Below are 24,594 nucleotides of genomic sequence, written 5' to 3'. Positions count from 1 at the left end.
ATGAAACATTAGGTCATGAATATGTACCTCAAACCCATGGAAAAGTCATGGAATTTTATTAGTAAAAATGTGTACGAACCCTATAGATAGATAGACAGACAGACAGACATAGATAGATACACTATATTGCCAAAAGTATTCGCTCACCCATCCAAATAATCAGAATCAGGTGTTCCAATCACTTCCATGGCCACAGGTGTATAAAATCAAGCACCTAGGCATGCAGACTGTTTTTACAAACATTTGTGAAAGAATGGGTCGCTCTCAGGAGCTCAGTGAATTCCAGCGTGGAACTGTGATAGGATGCCACCTGTGCAACAAATCCAGTCGTGAAATTTCCTCGCTCCTAAATATTCCACAGTCAACTGTCAGCTGTATTATAAGAACGTGGAAGTGTTTGGGAACGACAGCAACTCAGCCACGAAGTGGTAGGCCACGTAAACTGACGGAGCGGGGTCAGCGGATGCTGAGGCGCATAGTGCGAAGAGGTCGCCAACTTTCTGCAGAGTCAATCGCTACAGACCTCCAAACTTTATGTGGCCTTCAGATTAGCTCAAGAACAGTGCGCAGAGAGCTTCATGGAATGGGGTTCCATGGCCGAGCAGCTGCATCCAAGCCATACATCACCAAGTGCAATGCAAAGCGTCGGATGCAGTGGTGTAAAGCACGCCGCCACTGGACTCTAGAGCAGTGGAGACGCGTTCTCTGGAGTGACGAATCGCGCTTCTCCATCTGGCAATCTGATGGACGAGTCTGGGTTTGGTGGTTGCCAGGAGAACGGTACTTGTCTGACTGCATTGTGCCAAGTGTAAAGTTTGGTGGAGGGGGGATTATGGTGTGGGGTTGTTTTTCAGGAGCTGGGCTTGGCCCCTTAGTTCCAGTGAAAGGAACTCTGAATGCTTCAGCATACCAAGACATTTTGGACAATTCCATGCTCCCAACTTTGTGGGAACAGTATGGAGCTGGCCCCTTCCTCTTCCAACATGACTGTGCACCAGTGCACAAAGCAAGGTCCATAAAGACATGGATGACAGAGTCTGGTGTGGATGAACTTGACTGGCCTGCACAGAGTCCTGACCTCAACCCGATAGAACACCTTTGGGATGAATTAGAGCGGAGACTGAGAGCCAGGCCTTCTCGTCCAACATCAGTGTGTGACCTCACAAATGCGCTTCTGGAAGAATGGTCAAAAATTCCCATAAACACACTCCTAAACCTTGTGGACAGCCTTCCCAGAAGAGTTGAAGCTGTTATAGCTGCAAAGGGTGGACCGACGTCATATTGAACCCTATGGATTAGGAATGGGATGTCACTTAAGTTCATATGCGAGTCAAGGCAGGTGAGCGAATACTTTTGGCAATATAGTGTAGCTTATTGCAATAAACCAATTGAGCTGAACAAGTTATTTTTGTGTAAAAAAAATTTTTCCCCCGGAGTTTATTCCGTTCATTTGATTTTATAAATTCTGTACACATTCTATGAACAATTAGCCAAGCTACTCAGAAAGTATGATTAGCCATACAGATATGTAACAGTCCTATGATGATACTTCACTTTTTTGTGTTTTTGTGAGACATTTTTATTACTGAGACATTTTGAGAAATAACCAACATTCTGAGCTCTTCAGCCATGTTGGACTTAACGATGATGTCATTACCCTGATGAAGCAGTCGCTTTTGCTGTCGCCATGGATACAGATTATAATGTCTGGTGAGGAATAAACATTAAAAAGGATGGATTCTGTTTCTGACTGTCCAGTTCTCTCCATTGGGTTTACCTGTGTGTGTATGTGTGTGTGTGTGTGTGTATACCTGAATAGTCTCTCTCATCTGTCAACAAGAGTTGAAGCTGTTATAGCTGCAAAGGGTGGACCGACGTCATATTGAACCCTATGGATTAGGAATGGGATGTCACTTAAGTTCATATGCGAGTCAAGGCAGGTGAGCAAATACTTTTGGCAATATAGTGTAGATAGATAGGTGGGTAGGCAGATAGATAGATAGATAGGTGGGTAGATAGATAGATAGATAGATAGATAGATAGATAGATAGATAGATAGATAGATAGATAGGTGGGTAGGCAGATAGATAGATAGATAGATAGATAGATAGATAGATAGATAGATAGATAGATAGATAGATAGATAGATAGATAGATAGATAGATGGGTAGGCAGATAGATAGATAGATGGGTAGGCAGATAGATAGATAGATGGGTAGGCAGATAGATAGATAGATGGGTAGGCAGATAGATAGATAGATAGATAGATAGATAGATAGATAGATAGATAGATAGATAGATAGATAGATAGATAGATAGATAGATAGATAGGTGGGTAGATAGATAGATAGATAGATAGATAGATAGATAGATAGATAGATAGATAGATAGATAGATAGATAGATAGATAGATAGATAGATAGATAGATAGGTGGGTAGGCAGATAGATAGATAGGTGGGTAGGCAGATAGATAGATAGATAGATAGATAGATAGATAGATAGATAGATAGATAGATAGATAGATAGATAGATAGATAGATAGATAGATAGATAGATAGGTGGGTAGGCAGATAGATAGGCTGTTCAATTTTGTGTATAACAGTACGATTAATCGCGATTAAAAAATTTAATCATTGCCCAGCCCTAATTTTAAAATTTGCATTATGAAGATTAGCTTTAGAGTTTTAAAAAAACTTTTCATAATGTACATAAAAGGCTTACTTGTTTCAACGACTAACTGGATTCCAGGACTAAAATAAATTCTCCTGTCTGAATTAGTCACACACTTAACCAAACCCTACATAATAAAAAACATATTGACCTTGAATAGATGTTAGCTATTAATTTTTTGGTTTTGTTTTGTTTTATAATTATTGTTATCCAGAATGTAGATTATTCTGACTGAATATCCAGCATTTTTCACCAAAAGATATATATTCTTATTGCATCATACAGTTTATATCATGCTAGATTTAATTTATGTCAGTACCATTGGTAATTGTTATTTTGTTAATCTCCTTTAGTGACCACACAAATAAAATGTTATAAATTTGGGGTAGCTACCATACACATTTTTCACAATTTAAAAAAATTAACTTCACATTTTTACACTTTTTTCCTAATTTGTGAAAGAAAAATGTGAAAAATGTGAAAGACTTACTTGATTCTGTGATTAATTTGACTAATTCCAAGAGAGTATGTGGGGTGACTATGGAATACGTAACCTTCAGGAGATAAACTTGAAAATTCTATGTTTTATCAATAGAAACATACTTGTTCATATGTTTGAGTGTGTGTGTGTGTCAAGGTAAGGGTTAAGGGGGTGTATGTGTGTGGGTGATTGTGGGGTGACTATGGAATACGTTACCTTCAGGAGATAAATTTATAACTTCTATGTTTTATCAATAGAAACATACTTGTTCATATGATTGCGAGGGTAATAAAGGTTTATGAACCCTTTCAGGAGATAAACTTTGCTTATGTGTGTGTGTGTGTCAAGGTAAGGGTTAGGGGGGTGATTGTGGAGGTCTGGGAACGCTGTATTATGTAACCTTCGGGAGATAAACGTACAACTTCTATGTTTTATCAATAGAAACATTAACCATATACAAGTGGTTAAGTATATGTGTTTGTGTGTGTGGGTGATTGTGGGGTGTTGATGGTTTATGACCCTTTCAAGGACAAAACATCCATAGGAATTCAGAGGTGTGACTGTGTGAGACCTTCAGGAGATAAACTTTGCTTATGTGTGTGTGTGTGTCAAGGTAAGGGTTGGGGGGGGTGATTGTGAGGGTCTGGGAACGCTGTATTATGTAACCTTCAGGAGATAAACTTAGCTTGTGTGTGTGTGTGTGAAGGTGGGGTGATTGTGGGGGGGTGACTGTAGGGGGGGTGATTGTGGGGGTCTGGGAACTCTGCATTATGTAACCTTCAGGAGATAAACGTACAACTTCTATGTTTAATCAGTAGAAACATTAACCATATACAAGTGGTTAAGTGTATGAGTATGTGTGTGTGGGGTGATTGTGGGGTGATGGTTTACGACCCCTTCAAGGGTTATTATGTAACTTTTAGGAGATAAACATTGATCATCCTCATTGAATGATAAGGGGCGGGACATTGTGAAGTAGATGAGTTCTGATTGGTTGAAAAGGGGCGGGACATTGTGACATAGACAATTCTGATTGGCTGTCAGACCTGTGAAAATTTAGTTTGATGAAACATACCAACTAATATCTCTCTCACAGTCAATGCCATTTATATAAAATAACCAATTATGAGCTTGATATGTCTGTTAGCTGAAAATAGTTATTGAAAACTAATGCTTTTAATTTGATGTTGAAAGATTTTAACTTTTTAACGACAGAAATCGAGCACATGAAGTGCTCTTACTCTTTAAATCCAAGAAAAAAGCCTTACACACACATACACACATACACACACACTGGAGCATGAGAAAGCTGAAAGACCTGAAATATTTGGATTGTATTTTATTTTGGTGCTTCTTTTAAGTATTGAAACCTACTCTGAGCATCTCATGCATACTGCAGCAGTGTTTCAACTTCCTGGCAAACACTTGACATTTACATTTCCTGATACCCAGACTTTTAGTAGATTATGTAATAAACTGACTCAAAGTAAGGATTTCTTTGAAATAATAGATGAGTTGAAGGTGTCTTTTATCTGATTTGCTAATGGCTTACTCTCTGCATTGACTTTCTGTAATCTCCATAACACTGTGAAATTTTACACTGTGAAATAGAGTTTATTTTAGGATTTCTACAGGTAAACCCTGTATGCCACAGTAAAGTGGTGTAAAATATTTAAAACAACAACAAAAATAGAACTTAGAAGTTGCAGTTTAGGCAACTTCTAGGTTGTCCTAGCCTAAATTTAACAAAAACACTACAAATGTATACATTTTGGATATTAAAAAATATTTGTATTTACAAATATTCTGTACAAATAGGGGTAATAATTGCCTATTTACATACATATTTTGTATTGTACACTCAGTCACAGAAAATAGTGATAGAAATTAACAGTAATTACTCTGCTGGTATGATTTCTGGAGGTGGATATTCATCACCATCTTAAACTACAAGGGCAAAGGTCTGCAGAGCAATACTGGCTTTGTATTCTTGTTAGGATTTTTTTTTTCTTCTTATTTGCCCATACAAACAGGAATTGAAAGTCACACCTTAGGTGAGAGAAGTATCTTTTCTGACATGCTGTCTCATGTTTAGAGAGGATTGTGTTCTGCTGAACTTCATACAGCAAGGCATTTTTTTGAGGTAACAACTTCCTGACAATCAGCTAGCATTTACATTTCCTGACAAATGACCAAAATAACCAAAGACCAAAATATGTACAAGTGACTCAAACAACATGCAGTTTTATGATGAAAAATTGGAAGGAGCCTCTAGATGGATGGATGGATGGATGGATGGATAGATAGATAGATAGATAGATAGATAGATAGATAGATAGATAGATAGATAGATAGATAGATAGATAGATTCATTATCCTCTGTAAAACTGGAGCGATTAAAAGTTTAACTCATCAGAAAACTGAAAACTGTTCCCAGGTCAGGCATAGAAACACTGGCCGAAGAAAGGCGGAACTGATTATCAGTGTTTTTTTCCGGTGGGAAGGCTTTCGACAGAACACCGGCTTCCGCTCAGCTGGAGAATTTAAAAATTTGTTTTGTCTAGGGTGAAACTCGTCCTTGAGGTGAGAATGTGGAATATAAATGGATGATTTGTGACCTGGGTTTGTTGCAGGGTGTGTATTGGTGTTGGAGCTGTGTGTTTCATCACTTTATGGTTTTAATTCTGTACAAACTTGAGCTAAAGGTAAGTCGTTAACGATCTTTTTGGGTTTGATTCTAAATTACGGCCTGCTCCCTATAAAGGTGCCCTGCACTCTGTATGAGATAATGCTACATGCACCCTTATTAGTGGACTAATGAGTATAGTAGAGAGTCATTTGGGACTGTCCTATTTTATAGTGGATATATTTAGTGGCATATGCGTTTAATAATTGTGTTTGTGTGTGTGTGTGTGTGAGTGAGTGAGAGAGAGAGAGAGAGAGAGAGTGAGTTTTGTTCCAGCCTATCACGTATTTTAGTAATCATTACACATTATAATTTTAAACATGCCTAAGCTCATTAATTCTCGTACGTAATAACACTTAATATAACAATGTTATTAAAACAAATATTAGTCTGGGACTTAATATTTATGTGAACATAAATATTATTTTAATACAGTGCATAAATTCCTAAAACTGCAGCAATTTCTGATCAGATTACAGTGCATGAAGTGATGATTATTATTAGTAGTAGTAGTAGCAGTAGGAGTAAATAGTTTAGTAAAACAATAGATAGATTTTCCTGTTTGAAATTATTTCCATGTTTGTTCCATGCTAATAATCCTTGTGTGTGTGTGTGTGTGTGTGTGTGTGTGTGATTAGACATGTCCACGCTCTTCCCCTCTTTATTCCCCAGGGTGACAGAGTCTCTGTGGTTTAATCTGGACCGGCCGTGTGTGGATGAAACTGAACTTCAGCAGCAGGAGCAGCAGCACCAGACCTGGGTGAGATGTTGAGCAGACTGGTGTGTGTGTGTGCTGCAGTGTAATTTAGTGAAGTTTTGTGTAGTGTAGTACAGTGTGTTTAGTTCTAGAGTACACAGTGGGAGTGTATGTGTGGTAAGTGAACTTGTGTCTAGTGTAGTGTAAATTTGTGTGTGTGTGTGTAGTGTAGTTTACTGTAGTTTAAAGAAGTGTAGTGGTGTGTATGTGTGTGAGGTAGTCTAATGTACAGTCATGTGGAAAAATTAGTCTTTTTTTAAAATGATTTGTAAAATAATTAACAAATTATAAAATGTCATTTTAAAAAAATCCAAATTGGGAGGTAAAAGTAAGGACACACCCACATTTATTTGTACTTAAAATGGATCAAATGACCTACAGGTGAATCACATCAGTTGCAAATGATTAGAATATTGTTCCAGAGCATTGTGAAGGAGGCTTGCCTTATTTCAACCTCAGACATTTAGCTTGGTTTGCTCTTAATTGTTGATGTGAGAGGCATCACCATGGTGAGATCCAAAGAGCTCTCTGAGGCCTTTAGAAAGAAGATTGTTGATGTTTATGACTCTGGTAAGGGATATAAAAAGATCTCAGAAGAATTTGTAATCAGCCTTTCCACTGTCCAGAAAATCATTTACAAGTGGAGAATATTTAAAACAACTGCCACCATGACCAGGTTTATGCCAAAGTGCATGAATCTCTAGTCAGAAAGAGACTACACAACTTTAACTATTATGAGAGGTGTGCAAGAAGAAAACCTTTGCTGTCTAAAAAACATGACAGCAAGATTGAAGTTTCCCAAAGAACACAGAGACAAAGGCCAAGACTTCTGGAATAATGTGCTTCAGACAGATGAGCCTGAAACTGAATTATTCGGACACCATAACAGGGCATGTTTGGTGTAAACCAAATACAACATTTCAGCAAATGAACCTCATACCATCTGTGAAACATGGAGGTGGAAGTGTTCTGGTTTGGGGATGCTTTGCTGCAGCAGGACCTGACTAGATCACCATCATAGAGTTCATTATGAACTCTTCATTGGATCAGAAGGTGCTTGAGGAACATGTAAGGCCATCTGTCAAAAAATTGAAGCTGAAGTGGAACTGGACCTTGCAACACGACAATGACTAAAACATCCCAATAAATCCAGCAAGGACTGGCTGAAAAGTAAAACCTGGAGAATTCTGGAATGACCGAGTCAAAGTCCAGATCTAAATCCTATTGAGATCCTGTGGGGTGATCTGAAACGGACTGTGTGTGCAGGAAACCCCTCAAACATCACACAGCTGACAGAGTTCTGCATTGAGGAGTGGGGGAAACATTCTTCCAGTCCAGGTCAGAAACTGGTAGATGGCTACAAGAAACGTCTCACTGGGGTTATTTCAGCCAATGAGGGAAACACTAGCTATTAGGGCAGAGGGTGTCCTACTTTTTCCTCAGGTACTTTTTCCTCAAGTGAAATACTCATTTTTGTTGATTTCTTTTGTTTAATAAGTGAAAACAAAGTGATATTTTGTTGTTTACATGCAGTTACATCACTTTCATCTACAGGTACAAATTAAAATAAGATCAGAAAGTGACGTGTTGATATTTCTTAATAAAGAACTGAAGATTCAACAGGGTGTCCTAATTTTTTCACATGACTGTAGTGTATGTAGTGTATTTTACTGTGGTTTAAAGGAGTGCAGTATAATGTAGTGTGGTGTTTGTGTGTAATGTCTGTGTTTTTATTATGCTTTGTTTATATTTTGTGTATGTGTTTACCATATTGTCTGTCTTTACTATAGTGTGTATGTATGTTTTAACAAAGTGTGTATATTCTATGTGAGTGTTTAGTATAGTATCTTTGTGTTTACTGTTGTGTGTGTGTGTGTGTGAAACCTGGTGTTTTCTCAGTTACAGAACATTGCAGAGAAGGACAGTAATCTGATGCCCATTGGTCGGCCAGTGTTTGAGGTAAATCCCCACTGTGGTGAGGTTCTGTATCCAGTTCAATTCAGTTTTATTTGTATAAAGCACTTTTAGCAATGGACCTAGGTCACAGAGCAGCTTTACAGGAATTTATTACAAAATGTTCTTAGTACTCTATTTTTTCGTTCTCAGTTTTGTGTTCTTAATACTGTGTCTCAGTACTCAGGTCTGCATTCTCAGGTCACTCTTAGGCCAATCACTAGGATGTTACATGTTTAGAAGAAAAAATTGCATGTTACAAATATTATGAATGACTAACGGTGTAGAGTCAGTTCAGCATCTTTTTAATCTTTCATGGCCTTTAAAAACACATTGCATAATTTATTGTAGTGCATCAAATTTTAAATTTTAAAATGGCATGTTGAGGGCACATTTCAGTCAGTGTTCAAATGAAGCATGCCACAACATCCCATGGCAGCAGTTTACTGCATCCTGTTATTACTTGCAGACGTTTGATGAGGAGGAAGAGGAGGATGATGAAGACGAGGAGGACAGTGAGGAGGACTCTGAGGAGGATGAAGATATGCAGGACATGGATGACATGAACATTTATAATGAGTTTCCTGATGATGGCGAGATAAATGAGGTCAGATTTCTGTTTTGAGAGTCTGCTAAGGTGCATTTGATGGCAAGTCATTTCTACCCTTAACCACAAACACCTCCATTCTATATAAATATAAAAATACTGTATTTATTGTCTATAAACACATCAGAGTTAAAGAAGGAAGCACATGTTCACAGTTTAATGTAATTGAGATTATTAGAAACCTAGCATTAGACACGTGTGAATATTTTTCATTTTGACGTCCGAGACATTGTCAGAATTTCTGAAAAGGAGACTCCATGTACTTTGAGAGGAATAAACTTTGACCCTGTGTCTGTTCTGATATAAACTCATCTACAGCCACAGGAGGCGGAGCAACGGGGTTTGTTTTATGCGTGGTTATTATGTGATATGTTCAAGCAAACATGATCAAATATAGTGCATTTTAAATACTATATCTTAAATATTGTTGTTAATATTGTGTGTGTGTGTGTGTTTGTTTGTGTTCAGGTGGATATGGAGGGAGCAGATCAGGACCAAGACCAGTGGATGATCTGAACCTCATATTTAGTCTCAGAATGGTAGAGGGACACTTGCTTGTCTGCCCACACTGTTTTCTCTCTCTCTCTCTCTCTCTCTCTGAGTATGTGCGCATGCTGATTAGCATGCATGCTTTTTTTTAATGAGAGTCAGATGATAGCATTTGGATTCTTTTTAAGGGCACACCCATCATGTGAACCTAGTGTCTTTTTTATTTAGTCCATCATACTGTCACCTACTCAAGGACAAGTGTAGGAGTGTGTAACACACACACACACTCATACACACACAAATTATTCTACTGCCTGCCATGTGACAGTAAACACAGTGCTTATAAAGGAGAGAGAGAGAGTGTGTGTGTGTCAGTCAGAGAGTGTGTGTATGAGAGAGGGTGAGAATTGAGTTGTTGATTTCCAGGTCAGTGCTTGTGTTTGAGTGTAATGTATATATGTTTTACATTTCTATAAACAGTACTTGTAAATAAAAATGCTGTTATTTAAATATTTGCATCCGTGCACTATGGGTAACACCTGTAACATTGAAACTGAATCTTCATCATCTGAACAAATAATGTGGATTGAATTAAAACAGGTTATGTATTTAGCTGGTTCTTGTGTTTTTAAATGACTGATTAAATAGTGTTATTAATTATTTTTAAACTTATGACCCAAAACTTGATTCTAGCATTTGAAACAAATATATTTAACTTCCATGGGTGTGTGAAACATTTGAAGAATTTAAGTGGAATGAACCATTTGAATGAGGCAGAAAGGAAACTCCTGATTTTTCTTTCTAATATTCTTTGAGAATTTCATTTAAAGGTAGAATTCTGTAACTTTACTTCTTTGATTTAACTGAGTTCACATCCATGGCCTTAAATTCTGTCCTCTATTTTTATAACCAACTTTAACGTTCATTAACTCAAAAAATGTATTTATTAAATCCATACTTTATAAAGAGAGGAAAACTGTAAATGTATTTTTGTTCAGTGTAAAAATCAAACAAGTGTAAAAGACAAAATTCTCTTGAGCCCAGAGAGCTGCTGTGTTTTTGCTCAGGGACAAAATATTTTCAGTACATTTATTTTCTGCATGATAGAACAGTTTCAGTGTACATTTCTTTTTTTAAACTTTATTCCTGTTTGTATATGTGATGTTTCTCTTTTCTGCAAAGATTCAATAGAATAGAATAATTTGAAAAAAAAACAGATTGAATCCAGATTCTGGGTTTTTTAAGGTTTTATGAGCAGATTATCTACTTAATGTTTGTGAAATATTATTTGTAATGTACATGTTTTTTGTTTTTTTTTGATAATTAGAGCTAAGCCAATATTAACTGAGTTAGGAGTTTGCTGACATTACATGAGACAAAAAAGTTAGTTGAAAATAAATTTTGCTTGTACATAATATAGCTTCATAAAATTCAGTTTATTTTAGATCAGTACTTTTGTGAAAAGTTATCTAATAAAATGCAGTTAAAATTTTTTAGTTAGTTGAAGTGAATTTTCTTGACATTCTGTAATTTTTACTCAAAACTGTTCTTTTTTTTTTAAATTTAATGTTGTGCAAGCTTTTATTTTTGTTTCAGTTTGCTCTTTGTAACTGCTCACTGTCTTTTATTTGAAAATAAAAATGCCGATATCCCAAATAGCCTTTATTTGATGCCACGGTACACGAGTTCCGCCATGCCATCACGGATTCCCCGGATGTACTCGAGTGCGGCTCGGTGCACACGGTGTTCATAGAGGCCAGAGCGACGCACATAGCGCAGGAAGCTAGGAGCGCCGGGAAACACCACGTTATCAGCCAACACCACTGAGCCTTCGCCCAGTAACCCACTGTCCTCCAGAGCCTGCAGATCCGGCAGGTAACACCGTTTCCAGTGATCCATAAACACAAAATCCAGGCGCTCAATACCAAAATCTTCACGCAAACGAGGAATCACCTCATCAGACGGTCTCACAATTAGCTCCACCTGCACCAGGACAGGGGTGAGAAATAATAGGTCAAGCCCCAAAGATTCCACCTGAACTTTACAACATGGTGTTTAATCTCGACTGTGTGATTAACACTTAATTACATTTCCATGTTCCTACTGTTTTCATGTAGTCTTTAAAATTTATTACAGCACTCAAACTTCCTGACAGATTTAAAAAATGTTTATTTTCACTTCTAAACACTACAGAAATTCCATTTAACAAGAGAATTATCACTGTTGAATTTTATGGATCTCACCGTGTCGTCGTCAAACCCGGCCAGTCGGATGATCTTCTCGGCCACATGCGCGTTTCTCTCATCCATCTCTACCGAGTAGAGCCGAGCACCGAGAGGCAGCGAGCGAGCAATTCTGACCGTGGTGTAGCCACAGTGAGTCCCCAGTTCCAACACCGTTAGAGGACAGAGCTCCTTCAGCAGACGGTCCAGAATCAAACCTGAGCCATGACAGGAAGTTTAGTCTAAATTTACACTGTATATGTGTGTGAGTGAGTGAGAGATACCTTTTTTGGGTCCTATATGGCTGATGAATTCGACATTGTTGCACCAGCGGTCAAAGGTGTCAAGAATGCTGTTGGGATCTCCTGGCGTGCCGTGTGTGAGGACATACTCGTACACTCTCTCCTCCCTGCTGATGCCTGTCATAAAATCCTGAACCCAGCGGAGCAGCACGGCCCGGTAGAACAGCACGAAGTAAAACCGGTACCGGATGATCAGTGTGAGCAACAACGGCACGAAGGCCAGAGCAATGGCCGCAGACACCATTTCCCACAGTGTACTGCTGCAGTTTAATAGCAAGAGATGTTCAGCATTCTTTTTCACGTGTAGCATGAGTAGTTCAAACATTAAAAAAATGTTTGTCCCAGGTGCAGGTCCAGTAGCATGAACTTAGCTTAGAGTTTATTATAACATATTATAACTGGGGCAAAACCTATGTTCACACCCTCTTCAACCCCTGTCCTGTCCTGGAACACCTGCCCCAATATAACAGTGTTGCTTATTAGCATATTAGCATGCTACCACAGTTTGCATGTGTTACCAACCACACCACCGAACCCCCTACCACGTTCTCATCCTCTATGAAGATAATGACATCATCAAATGTTATTTATTATTTAGTGAAACCACAGCACACTATCTGCACACACACACACACAAGTGAAAAATATCAAGGCTCCATCTGTTTCTCTAGGTGCACCTAAATGAAATCATTTTAAATTATTTGGCTAAAATATATTTCTGTATTTATTTTCACTGGATGATGAAATGTCAGGTGTAAATAGAATAAATTAGCTAGCAGGCTAATAAACCATGATTCCTCAGACTATACATCCCTGTGATCATTCAGCTCTACTCATGGTCCAGATCACACCATGTAGTGCTAACATGTCAGAGAAGGTGTAAAATAGTGTCATAAGTAAAACATTTGCAAAACACATAAGCTTTTAATGAATTTAATAGTTTATACATAAACAAAAAAATTTAATGAATCTGACTGAACAGCAAACTCTGACAACTGATTCACATTGTCTGGCAAAGATTCTATATTTTTGTTTCAGGCAGATTTATTTATTTATTTCAGAACATACTTAACCTCAGTAGTGAGATACACTGTTAACAAATACACACTGATCTCTGGTCAGGCCATCAAACTGGCCACTTGACAAGTGAAGACTTTTATTAGAGATATGGTGAGTAAAACATAGAGCTCCTGGGGAATTATGTAGAAACTGACCTCAAAACAGTTGAATTAGCACTGATGAGCACTAAGAGCTGACTGAACTGCACAGTTACTTAAACTCAAACATTGCTGATGTTCATTAGAGATACACAGCACACAAACACACACAGTCCAACTAACCTTGATGATGTCTTGATGAATTCCTCGGTTTTGCAGATAAGAAGACAATAAGATGAACTGATCAGAAGGGGAATGCATTCATTTTGTGTGTGTGTATGTGTGTGTGGTAGACTGGTGACAATTTAGCCAATCAGCTTCCTACTATGAATTATTAATTAACCCAGGTGTGCTCCTCTTACACTGAGCAGCAGCTCTGAGAAAACACACACACACACACACACACACACACACACACACACACACACCTTTGCCCATGTAGGTTTCCTCTCACCTTCCAGTAATGTGCCAGAAGGTGGACTGGCTAAGATAAATGGTCTCTGTGTGAATGTGTTTGTGGGGTGTCCGGGAAATAACTAGCATGCTAAGCTAAGTGTTGAGGAAGATTTCTTATTTGAAATGCATTTCTTAATAAGATAAGAAAAGATTAATGTTTCACATCAACATTCAACTGAATCAAGTTACATAGAGATACATCAGTAAACTGTTAAAAAAAAAAAAAAAAAAAGGGAAAGATCACCAAAAAAAAATCCCAATTGTGTCACAGATGTTTTTAATGGGAAAATAGTTTTTCATTTTAAAAATCTAGGTCTTAAATAAAAAAAAGTTCTTTGATTAAACATACATGTAAATATACAGAGCAGCTATTTACACATTTAAACACACAAAAATGCTCAAGTGTACATGTGCTATATCAACACTGCTGTGTAGTTAGCTCACCTAATATTAGGTCTCTAGCAGTAGCTACTGGAGTTGTGTCACTAGCTAAATTTCCAAACTGATGCTTGGCACAGTATTATGTTTTGTAAGTAAACCCATGCACCAGGAAGTTAGTTAAGATTAGACTGACAACTAATCTATAATTCTAACCATTAACCATGTTTGCTAGTAAATATTAGCCCCTTATTCTGGCAGTTCATTGGGTTTTCTTCTGCCTTCTAATAAACTTATTTAATTCCTTAAATTTAATATAATACATTTTCTTTCCACATGACACCAGAAAGTCCAAGGCCTTAGTGTTGAACATTTTGGTTAAGGATTAAAAGTTAGAGTGGTGCTCTAGCAATTTTTCACAGTTATTAGTAGGAATTTCAACATGGCTTCCTGCTCAATTTCCTCAGAAATCTTTTTAGCTCTTTCTCGTGGTGAGGCCATTTCACCAGTCGGGAGAGAACAATGCGTCTGCCCTCCATGTTCCCCAATGCCAGTAGTGGACCTAAGCTCTGCCCCTCCAGTGCCTGGCATGAACAGTTAGTGGCATCAGTCAGCCAGAGGCCGCTCTGCCGCATTGTCACCTGTTGCTCCTCTTCTTCACCTTCCCAACGCAGGACCTGACTCCGCCCCTGAGGTTCCACCCGCAGGTCCACCCCCTGCAAGGCGGAGGAGCCAATCTGAAGCCTGAATGCTTATTGGGAGGAACAGAAACGTGAAAACAGAATTAATGTTAGATTTATTTTTGTATAATAAATAATACATTAAAGTCAACCCGATATAAAACAATCAACATAATACACCTAAAATAGTAAAAATTAAGACAAGGTTATGAATGAATCAGTCTTAGTAGTTTAAAACACCAAAAGTAATGTTAGTGTAAGGATAGAGTAGGAAAAACACTTTTTAAATATAGAAAAAAAAGGAGAATTATATAAAATTATTAATTATTATAGAATTACAGTAATTATCATCATCAAATATTATTATTATTATAAATATTTTGAGAGTGAAAAAGAGTAGAAGGGGTGAACTCTGTGGAACAGAAAGTAGATAAGATTAGAAAGGATGAAGTCAGGAAGGCTTTGAAGAGGATGAGAAGTGGAAAGGCAGTTGGTCCTGATGACATCCCGGTGGAGGTCTGGAAGTGTCTAGGAGAGGCGGCAGTGGAATTTTTAACTAGTCTGTTTAACAGGGTTTTAGAGAGTGAGAAGATGCCTGAGGAATGGAGAAGAAGTGTATTAGTGCCGATCTTTAAGAATAAAGGTGACGTGCAGAGTTGCAGCAACTATAGGGGGATAAAGATGATGAGCCCTACAATGAAGCTATGGGAAAGAGTAGTGGAAGCTAGGTTAAGGAAGGTAGTGGAAATTTGTGAGCAGCAGTATGGCTTCATGCCCAGAAAGAGCACAACAGATGCAATGTTTGCTCTGAGAATGTTGATGGAGAAGTATAGGGATGGTCAGAGAGAGTTACGCTGTGTGTTTGTAGACTTGGAGAAAGCGTATGACAGGGTGCCAAAAGAAGAGCTGTGGTACTGTATGAGGAAGTCAGGAGTAGCAGAGAAGTATGTCAGAGTGGTGCAGGACATGTATGAGAGGAGCAGGACAGTGGTGAGGTGTGCTGTAGGGCAGACAGAGGAGTTCAGAGTGGAGGTGGGACTGCATCAGGGATCGGCTCTGAGCCCCTTCCTGTTTGCTATGGTGATGGACCAGTTGTCAGAGGAGGTCAGACAGGAGTCTCCTTGGACAATGATGTTTGCAGATGACATTGTGATCTGTAATGAGAGCAGGGAGCAGGTGGAGGAAAACCTGGAGAGGTGGAGGTTTGCGCTGGAGAGAAGAGGAATGAAAGTCAGTCGTAGTAAGACTGAGTACATGTGTGTTAATGAAAGAGAGGGAAGTGGAACAGTAAGATTACAGGGTGAAGAGGTGAAGAAGGTACAGGAGTTTAAGTACTTGGGGTCGACAGTCCAGAGTAATGGAGAGTGTGGGAAAGAGGTAAAGAAGCGAGTGCAGGCAAGTTGGAATGGGTGGAGAAAGGTGTCAGGAGTTCTGTGTGATAGAAAAATTTCAGCAAGAATCAAGGGGAAGGTGATACAGGACAGTGGTGAGACCGGCCATGCTGTATGGTTTAGAGACAGTATCACTGAGACAGAGACAGGAGTCAGAGCTGGAGGTAGCAGAGCTGAAGATGTTGATTAGGATTAGGAACGAGTACATCAGAGGGACAGCTCATGTTGGATGTTTGGGGGACAAAGTTAGGGAGGACAGATTAAGATGGTGGAGGAGGGAGAGTGAGTATATTGGTAGGAGAATGTTGGACATGGAGCTGCCAGGCAGGAGGCAAAGTGGAAGGCCAAAGAGGAGGTATATGTATGTAATAAATGAGGATATGAAGCTAGTGGGTGCAAGTGTTGAGGATGCAGAAGATAGGGATAGGTGGAGAGAGATGATTCGCTGTGGAGACCCCTGAAGGGAAAAGCCGAAAGAAGAAGAAGATGATTATCATCAAATATTATATAATAATATATTATATGATTTTCAAGTAAGAAAGTATAATTTACCATATGGAGAAAAACACTGAGAAAAAATTGGCAGAAATGTTGAAATAAATGAGTCTGAATATAAAAACTCTAAAATGGTTTTAGGAGCTGTGAGTATTTTATATTATGAACACTTATAATGTGTTTAAATAATTCTGTAAAATGTGATAAAGAGTTTAGTGTTGTACAAACAAAGAAACAACAAGAAACTTTAAAGCGGATGGAAGACAGCACCTCCTGAAAAATGATGCCATTGATGGACCATTTTCTTCTCCTCTGATTATAGCTATGCCCCGAGTGCAGTGCAGGGCTGTGATTGGACAGTGATTATGGGACACAACTGCACTGTAGACAGAGGAAAGTTAAATGCTGAATTATTTTAGCATTTAATTTAAAAAGTAATGCTTCCATTTTTCAATGAAGAGATAAACTGATGCAAAAACAATGCATTGAACATTTTTGCTTTTCACTGTGTAATGTGTTCATTTAAGTAATGAAAAATAAATGCAGTTAGTGTATTGCATTTCACATTTTCTCTATAGTGTTATTGCTTTTCTATTCAACATGGAATTTTCTCCATTGATGCTCATCATCAATAGCTTGAGAGCAGCAAGGTGAACAATGACTGAAGGTTCATGTACTCAGACAGATCTAAAAACCTTTTCTATCAGGTGCTACTCTTGGTTGTCACGTTGTTTAAAAGATGTGTAGTATCAAAGATTTGCAGTTTATGCAAATATTGCATTATTTTATATTTTAAGTCCTAAAAGAGACGTCTGGTAACAACACCTGGATACTGAATGCACACTGATCTTACACACTCACCAAACTGACTTCTGCAGAAGTTTTCCTCAATCTCCTTCTCTACCTCGGATTTTGGGCTGCAGGCATCACACAGCCCCTTACCTGCCCACGGGAGAGAAATACAAATGGTTACTCAAAAGTGTGTGTGTGTGTGTGTGTGTGTGTGTGTGAGAGAGAGACCATTAACGAAATGCCGTCAGTGATGTCATCACATTAAAGCTTGTGTTTGGAAATCAGTCTTTAACAGTGTCCTAGAAAATTCTTCTGCCATAGAAGTTGCTCAGAATCTCAGGGTTTTTATGCCAATAGAAGACTGTTTTGAGAATGAACAAAGCTGAGCCGGTCCATGGAGCAACTGCTGAACTCCGTCACAGCAGACCGTTTCATACAGTTTTTAAGACAGTTAACCTCCCTTTGCAAAAACATCCACTTCCCTTCAGCTGTCTGCCGCACTTAACTTTTGAGTTATAGTTTCCTCACCGCTCCATAGTTTTTAAAAAACATACATCCTTCAGTCTTCAGTACATAAACAATAATGAACTAACTGAACCACATCATGCTTTTATTATTTATTATTTATTATTTTTCATTATTATGATGAGCATACACCTTTTGTTCAGTAAAATATTCTATAACAGCAGAGTGTCTTCACTTTAAAATGAGATCATTAGAAGAAAAAAAAACCTGGAATGACGCCAGTAACCTCCAGGCGGCTGCGTCTGGTGTCCTCACTTCCGGGAACGCAGAGCGTGGAATTAAATCTGGGGAAGAGGCTACAGTTAAACGCGTCCGGCCACGGGAAACCAAAAGTGTTCATAACAGGCGCGCACGCGTTACGCACGTTCTCGCATAGGCTCCTGCACGGGCGCACGGACTTGTTGAGCTCTGACAGGCACGCGGGGCGAAGAGCGAGCACAGGAATCGGGTGGTGTCTTGGTGACAACGTTTATGGACCAGAGGTAGCCACGCGCCCGATTGTTGCACCGCTTCACGCGTGCTCTCGTGGCCCAGCAGCGTGGGAAGCCGCATATGCGCGTATCCTAATCCACGGCACAGAGTCATGTCACTCGGTACGGGCCTACACACGGACCACGCGCTGCCAAACTCCACCGACGTTACAAAGTCGGAAACCACGTCTGCTGTCAGTGCGTCTAATTTAACATCATGTCTTTTACCGATACCAATGCTATGCAACAGCGCGAGGAAAGGCAAGAGCCGTTTGTCCATATGTAATCTTCACGGTTTCGTCTTTTCTTTTACGGTTTCTTCTTTTCATGTTTCACGGCTGTGTTGGGCTGTCCAATTGCTTCAGTCTACGTCATAGTAATTGTTTGCGGACCAATCAGTTGAATTAGTTGTTTAATTACTGACCGTAGTCTATGTGCTTCGCTTCACAAAGTATGAGCACCCCCTGTCCCGTCCACTAGAGTCGTCATTTGCACGCTTAAAGAAGAATCAGACATTTCACCTGTGATTATTGTGAGTAATATCTGATCGTGTGAAAAATCTGAAGGTGTGTTTACAATGAAACTGCATAAATTAGCCTTGAGTGTGAAAAGTAAGCATGTCAATTGAAACATATGTAGTAATTTATTTAATAAAAGAAAAAAAAATAAATAAATAAATAAATAAATATTCAACTAAAGATGGAGAGATGCGCTGCACAGTTGATTATTTTGCATCACTTGCCAAAGATGAACACTACTACTACTACTAATAAAACCTGTACTCAGAAGGCACTTTGATAATAAGCTCATGTACTGTAACTAGATACCTTTATTATAATTTATTGCAATTTAGCCATAACAGTTAATCTGTTACAGTGTGGATTAATTATGTCCTTTGTAATTAGTTATGTCCCATTTTTGTTGATAAATGTTTGTGGATTGATGGATGGATAGGTACGTAGGTAGATAAGCAGCAGGAAATTATGTAATGACGCGCCAGATATAACAAAGCAGTTTTTTTTCTGCACTCATGACCTTAACCGAGGATATTTTTATAAAAAAAAAAAAAAAAAAAGGACATTTCAGGATGTTCTTTTACACAGGATACAGGAAATGAAGGATGAAAAGTGGCCTGCTTATTAATTGGTGTTTTTATGCATTTGGACATCCTACAGGAGTGTGTAATTCTCACCAGTTTAGTGCAGGTCATAAAATCCTCCATTGCCACGCTTCAAAGACATGGTTTACTTTTTACTTGTTTTGCATACTGCAGAAGGATTTAAGCTATTTACAAATTTTTTGCAGTTAATCGGTGCAAGATCTGTCAAAATATTGAACAAATAAAGTAATGAACATTAACGATAAGGAACAATAATCCGAGGAAAATTAATCTCTTCAGAGATTCATAGTCTTCAACAATAGTAATCAAAAATGTTTGCATAAAAATATAATTAACATCCTTAATTCTATTGTTATCATTTACCACCAAATAATTAACAAATATTGAACTGACGTTTGGACAGAAACGTACATAAAATGTAGAGAGCACAACTGCCAATGCTGTCGGAGTCGGAGGGCCAAACCAATTATAGGTTATCTGTGAGAAAGAGGTTGTATAGTACTTTCTTCTGAGTGTGTATACTTTATGCACAGTACTTTCACACCACCCTGTGAAATAGCAGGAGCAGCAATTTTACAAGATGTGATTGGCTTCATCTACCCCAGGTCACATGTCTCAAATGGTTGGTAGTTGTATGATATGAAGAGAAGATTTGACTTGATAGGTCTGATGTATTGAAGCTCTACCCAGGTCCAGGTTACAGAAACTTTTTTCCCAACAAAGTACATGTTTTATTAAAACTAAATCAGTTATTCAACGGGTAAAAAAGATTTGATAAAGAAAAGTATAAAGTCTGGTGAATTTCATTTCATATTTGTGGTGTAACTGAATTCAAAATAAATGCCTTTGAGTTTGTGAGTGGTATGTGTGTGTCTGTCTGTCTGCCTCAAAATGGAGTCACATTTCTTGGTGTTCTGATGTGGAGGTCACATATAGCTGTATAGGTATTTCCCGGCATGTGAACAGACTTTGTACTCCATATAGCCCCCTCGTCTCCTGACACATCAATAGATAGAATTCAGAACAATTTACACCAGCCCACATGTATGAAATGTTATGAATAGTTAGTTATGATGATAAACAGGTGACATATCTTTCATATCTGAACATTCTGACACATCCTATGTGAAACTATTTAAGCTGGATGTTCCCTTCATTGCTCTTTAATTTATGGAGAAACTGATCTCTTTCTGGAGCTTGGATTATGTATTCTGGATATGACAGAATGACTAAATATGACTGATGAATGATAAATGGACTAGTAAGTGTGTACAGTTTTGTTTTTTTAAGTTCCAAATACAGTAAAATTCTTGTAGGTGGTTTTTTACACAGACTGCATGATGCTGGCTACATTAGTCAATAGCCGTGTCCAATATGACCGTGTCACACACCTCACTTGTAGTGTTGTTTGATGGCATTTAGTTTTATAGTAAATCTTGTTCTTGCTATTGCTCTTGGTCGCTTGGTACATAATAAAGAAACCACCTACACCCTGGACACAATGTATCCTTGGAGTAATAAAGAATAATTATCTCTTTCATTTATATTTTATATCTGTATGCAGTTATATTTTGGATGGTGATGTTTTGGCTAGAAAGATTAAAAATAGTAAAACCCACATTGGGGACAATGAACTAAAACCATCACTTTCAGACTGGATTCTGGGACATTTCACAGTTTTTTTTTTTTTTAGATTGTGCTAAAGCAGTTGTACTTTTGCCTCTTCCAATGCCTCATTTTAGACCATGCAACACCCATATCAGCCCAACATTTCCCTAATCATAAGTAAGTTTATTAAATATTTTAGATCACAATAAAATTTATACACAACTGTAACAGGAGTGCAGTATATATAGGATTCTAAACTGTGTTTCTTTCCTGATTTTCTCTTTTTTTTTCCTCTTGCTGTCTAGTGTTGCAGGAACTGCATGCCACTTCTGCAGCTCAGTCTGCATGCCAGACTGTGTACGTGAGATTACAGTGAGGACGTGATGAGATCTGTACTGTTACTAGGGCAGAGCTCTGTCTGTGTCTGTGTGTGTGTGTGTGTGTGTGTGTGTGTGTGTGTAGTTCACTGTCCTACACTTACTTCAGTGATGGAAACATCATGCACAGTGACATGCTTTCAAGTCCAAATAGGGAAATATGAAGATTGTCATAATTTTAAAGCTCCAGTTGGAAAACATCAACAGCAGCCTTTGAACAATAAGATATCAGAAAAAACCTGAGTGCCGAAGATAGAATAAACACGTAAACATAAAACTGATGAATATTTGCATGAGCTCTGTTTACAATTTGACAGTGAGGCATCGTTTAAAGTCTATTTTCAGTCTTTATCTGGGTCACTGATGTGAGCAGCTGTTAGCAAAGCTGCCAGACTGGATTATTCTGGATCATTCTAAAGACAGCAGTTTACGCTCCATACCAGGAGGACTGCCAGCTTTTATGGCAAGAAATTCTGGACCGATCATTTCTACATTTGTTTAGAATTAGATTTTTCTCCTTTTTTTCCTGTAGATGTATCCTGTGTTTCGAGGTCTTACTTGCAATATGTACTTATGTTAATAATGTGCTTTGTTTGAAATGTCCTTGTGTTGCTTCCCATTAGAAAGGCTTTTTAAACCCAAATTGTGGTTAAATATTTCATTTAAAATCAAGGCCCAGTGAATAGTGCAGTAAATGTAAGATCTCCCATGAAGGCAAATGTTTGAGCTCGGACATGACACAACAAATAGAACTGTTAAATATAGAACAGGGAAACAGGAGATGATAAAGATTTAGCCTGATGCATTTCAACGACAGGACATCTTTGAAAACAGCATTACAACATTTCATGAGCAACTTCCAATGCCCTGAGTCACTGAAAAATAATAAGAAGTCTCATAATTCACCTTTACAGTAACCTATAAGTTTCAAAAATAATAATAATAAAGCTTGACATTCCACAAAATGCATCATTATATAAAAACAAAAGAGAAATGGCAAAACGTTTCCTGTTCTGAAATAATCCAGATGAATCGAATATGCAAATTGGAAACGCCTCCAACCCTACATGCCCAGCCCTTTTTGTCTTTTGCATAACCTGCTTTTATCACACAGTAATGCTGTTCTGCTACATGTTTAGTCTGATCGTTTTCAAATGATTATAAAAAGCATTTCAATATTAAAGATGATGTGAAAGCAGTTATGATAGTATGATAGTACTTATATTAATTATTTGAAATTGTTTATGTTGCTGTTACATCAAATTCAGTGGTAATGCCCCTGTGCTTTTAATGCAGAATGCACAATGAGATCTAATTCTGCCACTGCCATTAGTTTTTTTTTTTTTCCGAAAAATGGAAATAAGCCGTAGAATTCATCAATTTAATTCTGTCCAAATATAACACATAAACATTCAGTGGCACATACACAGAGAACTTAATTCCTTTTGGCAGTAGTCTTTGATAATTTCTCAGTGACATGAGGACCTGGGAGGTGCTTCATCATCAGAGTACTTTTAGGGAGAGAAGTTTTGCAGAGCGCAGTGCGACACAGAGTTCTGCACAAGATAAGAGAGAATAGAAAACAAAAGAAGCAAGAAGATTTCTGTTTCTTAACAACACATTGATCTGAGAAGCCTTTTCAGCAGGTAAACAGTCACCTGTCCAGGTGTGTAAACTTGCTAATGGATTTTCATTATTTGAAAATTCACTCTCTAAAAGAATCTTTTTCTAAGTCATTTTTTATAACCCCAAAAACCCATATTGTTATTTATTAGCTTTTTATTTTAAAGCATATTAATCAGCATTGACAGTGAAACTAATTGAGAATTCACACTTTATTCTTTAAATATACAAAAACTATTTCATTTTGTATCTTTATAAATGTCATACTGTTCATTAATATTTACTGCTTATCATTACATGGTCTTAACAAGTACTATTCTTATAACAGCAGCATTGTTTAGGCATGTATTTATCTTTGCTTTATATAAGTGTGAATCAAGGCCAGAGAGCTGTCAGTGTGAAAGAGCTGGACAGATGAGAGAAGAGAATTTAAAACTTAAGGATGATTGAGGGGTTTAAATGTAGGCGTGGTTTCCACAAGGAAAACTTTTGGACAATAACTGTCAAATTATTTGAATGTTTTCACTTTTACCAAAATCATTCATTCTTTCCAACTTTCTCACATCTTATACCTGTATCTTGTTCTTTCTCCATGTTCAGTTTGAGTCAGATAAAAAGCTTACTCACCTTATCCCTACTTACTCTTTTAGAAGTGTCCCTGCCCCACCCCTCATCTGGGAGAGATGGACCGATCTACACAGGAGCTCTTTCTGAACTTCATGATTGTGCTGATCACAGTTCTGCTCATGTGGCTGCTTGTCAGATCCTATCAGGAGGCATGAACTGTTCAGTCTGGAGTGAGAGCATGTGGAGGAGCTGGCCACCGTGATCAGCACGTGCCTACTGAGCTCCAAATGAAGAATGAAAGAAAGATGATGACCCTTGACCCCCTTACTTGCTTTTGTTTACTTTTGCACAACTTGTGAATCATTTGCATCAAAGAATGTGTTCACTTTATAGATTTAAGCTGAAAGTTGTGCTTCCAATAAAGTGGAAAAGAAGTGATGCGTAAGTGTGTATGTGTCTGAGTCACAGCAGCATTTATATTTACAAGGAAATAACTAATAATCGTAAATATTAGTCACATCCACATTATCATTATAACCATCATACCCTCCTTCCTTTTTAACCAAGAATAATGGAATAATATTACACATACTAACAATCAAACATACAGCAGTGAATCAGGAATTCTCCTCATGCTAGGACATTTTAGCATGAACACATGGACTGTTAAATCTTTGATCTAACTCTAGTGCAGGGCTTTGAGGTGGGTTTTGGTCGGGGATACCTGATTTTAGCAGTAATAAAATATTGCTCATCATCAAACTCCCAGCTATCTAATAAAGATCAG

The 24,594-nt window shown here is 38.0% G+C and overlaps 4 protein-coding genes across 7 annotated transcripts; 2 read left to right on the top strand and 2 right to left on the bottom strand.

Annotated features, from left to right (window-relative positions):
- Positions 1–5,577: 5,577 nt before the first annotated feature.
- On the top strand, positions 5,578–11,300 carry anapc15 (anaphase promoting complex subunit 15). 2 transcript variants are annotated; one of them, XM_058412859.1, is made up of 5 exons: positions 5,578–5,735; positions 6,477–6,598; positions 8,495–8,554; positions 9,018–9,155; positions 9,624–11,300. In XM_058412859.1, exons 2-5 carry the CDS (start codon positions 6,479–6,481, stop codon positions 9,669–9,671), a joined length of 366 nt encoding a protein of 121 aa, XP_058268842.1. In that variant the 5' UTR covers positions 5,578–5,735; positions 6,477–6,478; the 3' UTR covers positions 9,672–11,300. The 2 variants fall into 2 exon arrangements, with proteins under 2 accessions (XP_058268842.1, XP_058268843.1); XM_058412860.1 differs by having other exon boundaries at positions 5,718–5,857.
- Positions 11,293–12,421, bottom strand: tomt (transmembrane O-methyltransferase). Its single transcript, XM_058412858.1, has 3 exons — positions 12,151–12,421; positions 11,888–12,084; positions 11,293–11,627 (listed from the first exon to the last, which is right to left on the bottom strand). The coding sequence occupies exons 1-3, from the start codon at positions 12,410–12,412 to the stop codon at positions 11,307–11,309; spliced, it is 780 nt and encodes a 259-aa protein (XP_058268841.1). The 5' UTR covers positions 12,413–12,421; the 3' UTR covers positions 11,293–11,306.
- A 1,762-nt stretch (positions 12,422–14,183) lies between these two features.
- sfrp2l (secreted frizzled-related protein 2 like) lies at positions 14,184–19,124 on the bottom strand. Its single transcript, XM_058412937.1, is given in 4 exon segments — positions 14,184–14,910; positions 17,587–17,667; positions 18,250–18,468; positions 18,471–19,124. Coding segments are annotated over 4 exon segments (936 nt in total). The 5' UTR covers positions 18,793–19,124; the 3' UTR covers positions 14,184–14,596.
- LOC131367566 (sarcolipin) lies at positions 18,502–24,252 on the top strand. 3 transcript variants are annotated; one of them, XM_058412936.1, is made up of 2 exons: positions 18,502–18,635; positions 23,891–24,252. In XM_058412936.1, exon 2 carries the CDS (start codon positions 23,924–23,926, stop codon positions 24,020–24,022), a length of 99 nt encoding a protein of 32 aa, XP_058268919.1. In that variant the 5' UTR covers positions 18,502–18,635; positions 23,891–23,923; the 3' UTR covers positions 24,023–24,252. The 3 variants fall into 3 exon arrangements, 1 of the variants encoding a protein (XP_058268919.1); XR_009206949.1 differs by lacking the exon at positions 18,502–18,635 and adding an exon at positions 19,122–23,283 and having other exon boundaries at positions 23,891–24,030; XR_009206950.1 differs by lacking the exon at positions 18,502–18,635 and adding an exon at positions 19,122–23,263 and having other exon boundaries at positions 23,891–24,029.
- Positions 24,253–24,594: the final 342 nt, after the last annotated feature.

This window comes from Hemibagrus wyckioides, linkage group LG17 (genome assembly GCF_019097595.1).
Source record: "Hemibagrus wyckioides isolate EC202008001 linkage group LG17, SWU_Hwy_1.0, whole genome shotgun sequence".
In the NCBI taxonomy this organism is placed as follows: domain Eukaryota; kingdom Metazoa; phylum Chordata; class Actinopteri; order Siluriformes; family Bagridae; genus Hemibagrus; species Hemibagrus wyckioides.
This window is presented reverse-complemented; position numbering and strand designations above follow the sequence as displayed.

Excerpts from the sequence above, each read along its gene's own strand:
- anapc15 (XM_058412859.1), top strand. The coding sequence starts at position 6,479 with ATGTCCACGCTCTTCCCCTCTTTATTCCCCAGGGTGACAGAGTCTCTG. Across the intron at positions 6,599-8,494 it reads AGCAGCAGCACCAGACCTGG|TTACAGAACATTGCAGAGAA; the intron begins GTGAGATGTTGA and ends GTGTTTTCTCAG. Across the intron at positions 8,555-9,017 it reads TTGGTCGGCCAGTGTTTGAG|ACGTTTGATGAGGAGGAAGA; the intron begins GTAAATCCCCAC and ends TATTACTTGCAG.
- tomt (XM_058412858.1), bottom strand. The coding sequence starts at position 12,412 with ATGGTGTCTGCGGCCATTGCTCTGGCCTTCGTGCCGTTGTTGCTCACA. Across the intron at positions 12,085-12,150 it reads CCATATAGGACCCAAAAAAG|GTTTGATTCTGGACCGTCTG; the intron begins GTATCTCTCACT and ends GTCATGGCTCAG. Across the intron at positions 11,628-11,887 it reads CCGGGTTTGACGACGACACG|GTGGAGCTAATTGTGAGACC; the intron begins GTGAGATCCATA and ends GTCCTGGTGCAG.
- LOC131367566 (XM_058412936.1), top strand. The coding sequence starts at position 23,924 with ATGGACCGATCTACACAGGAGCTCTTTCTGAACTTCATGATTGTGCTG.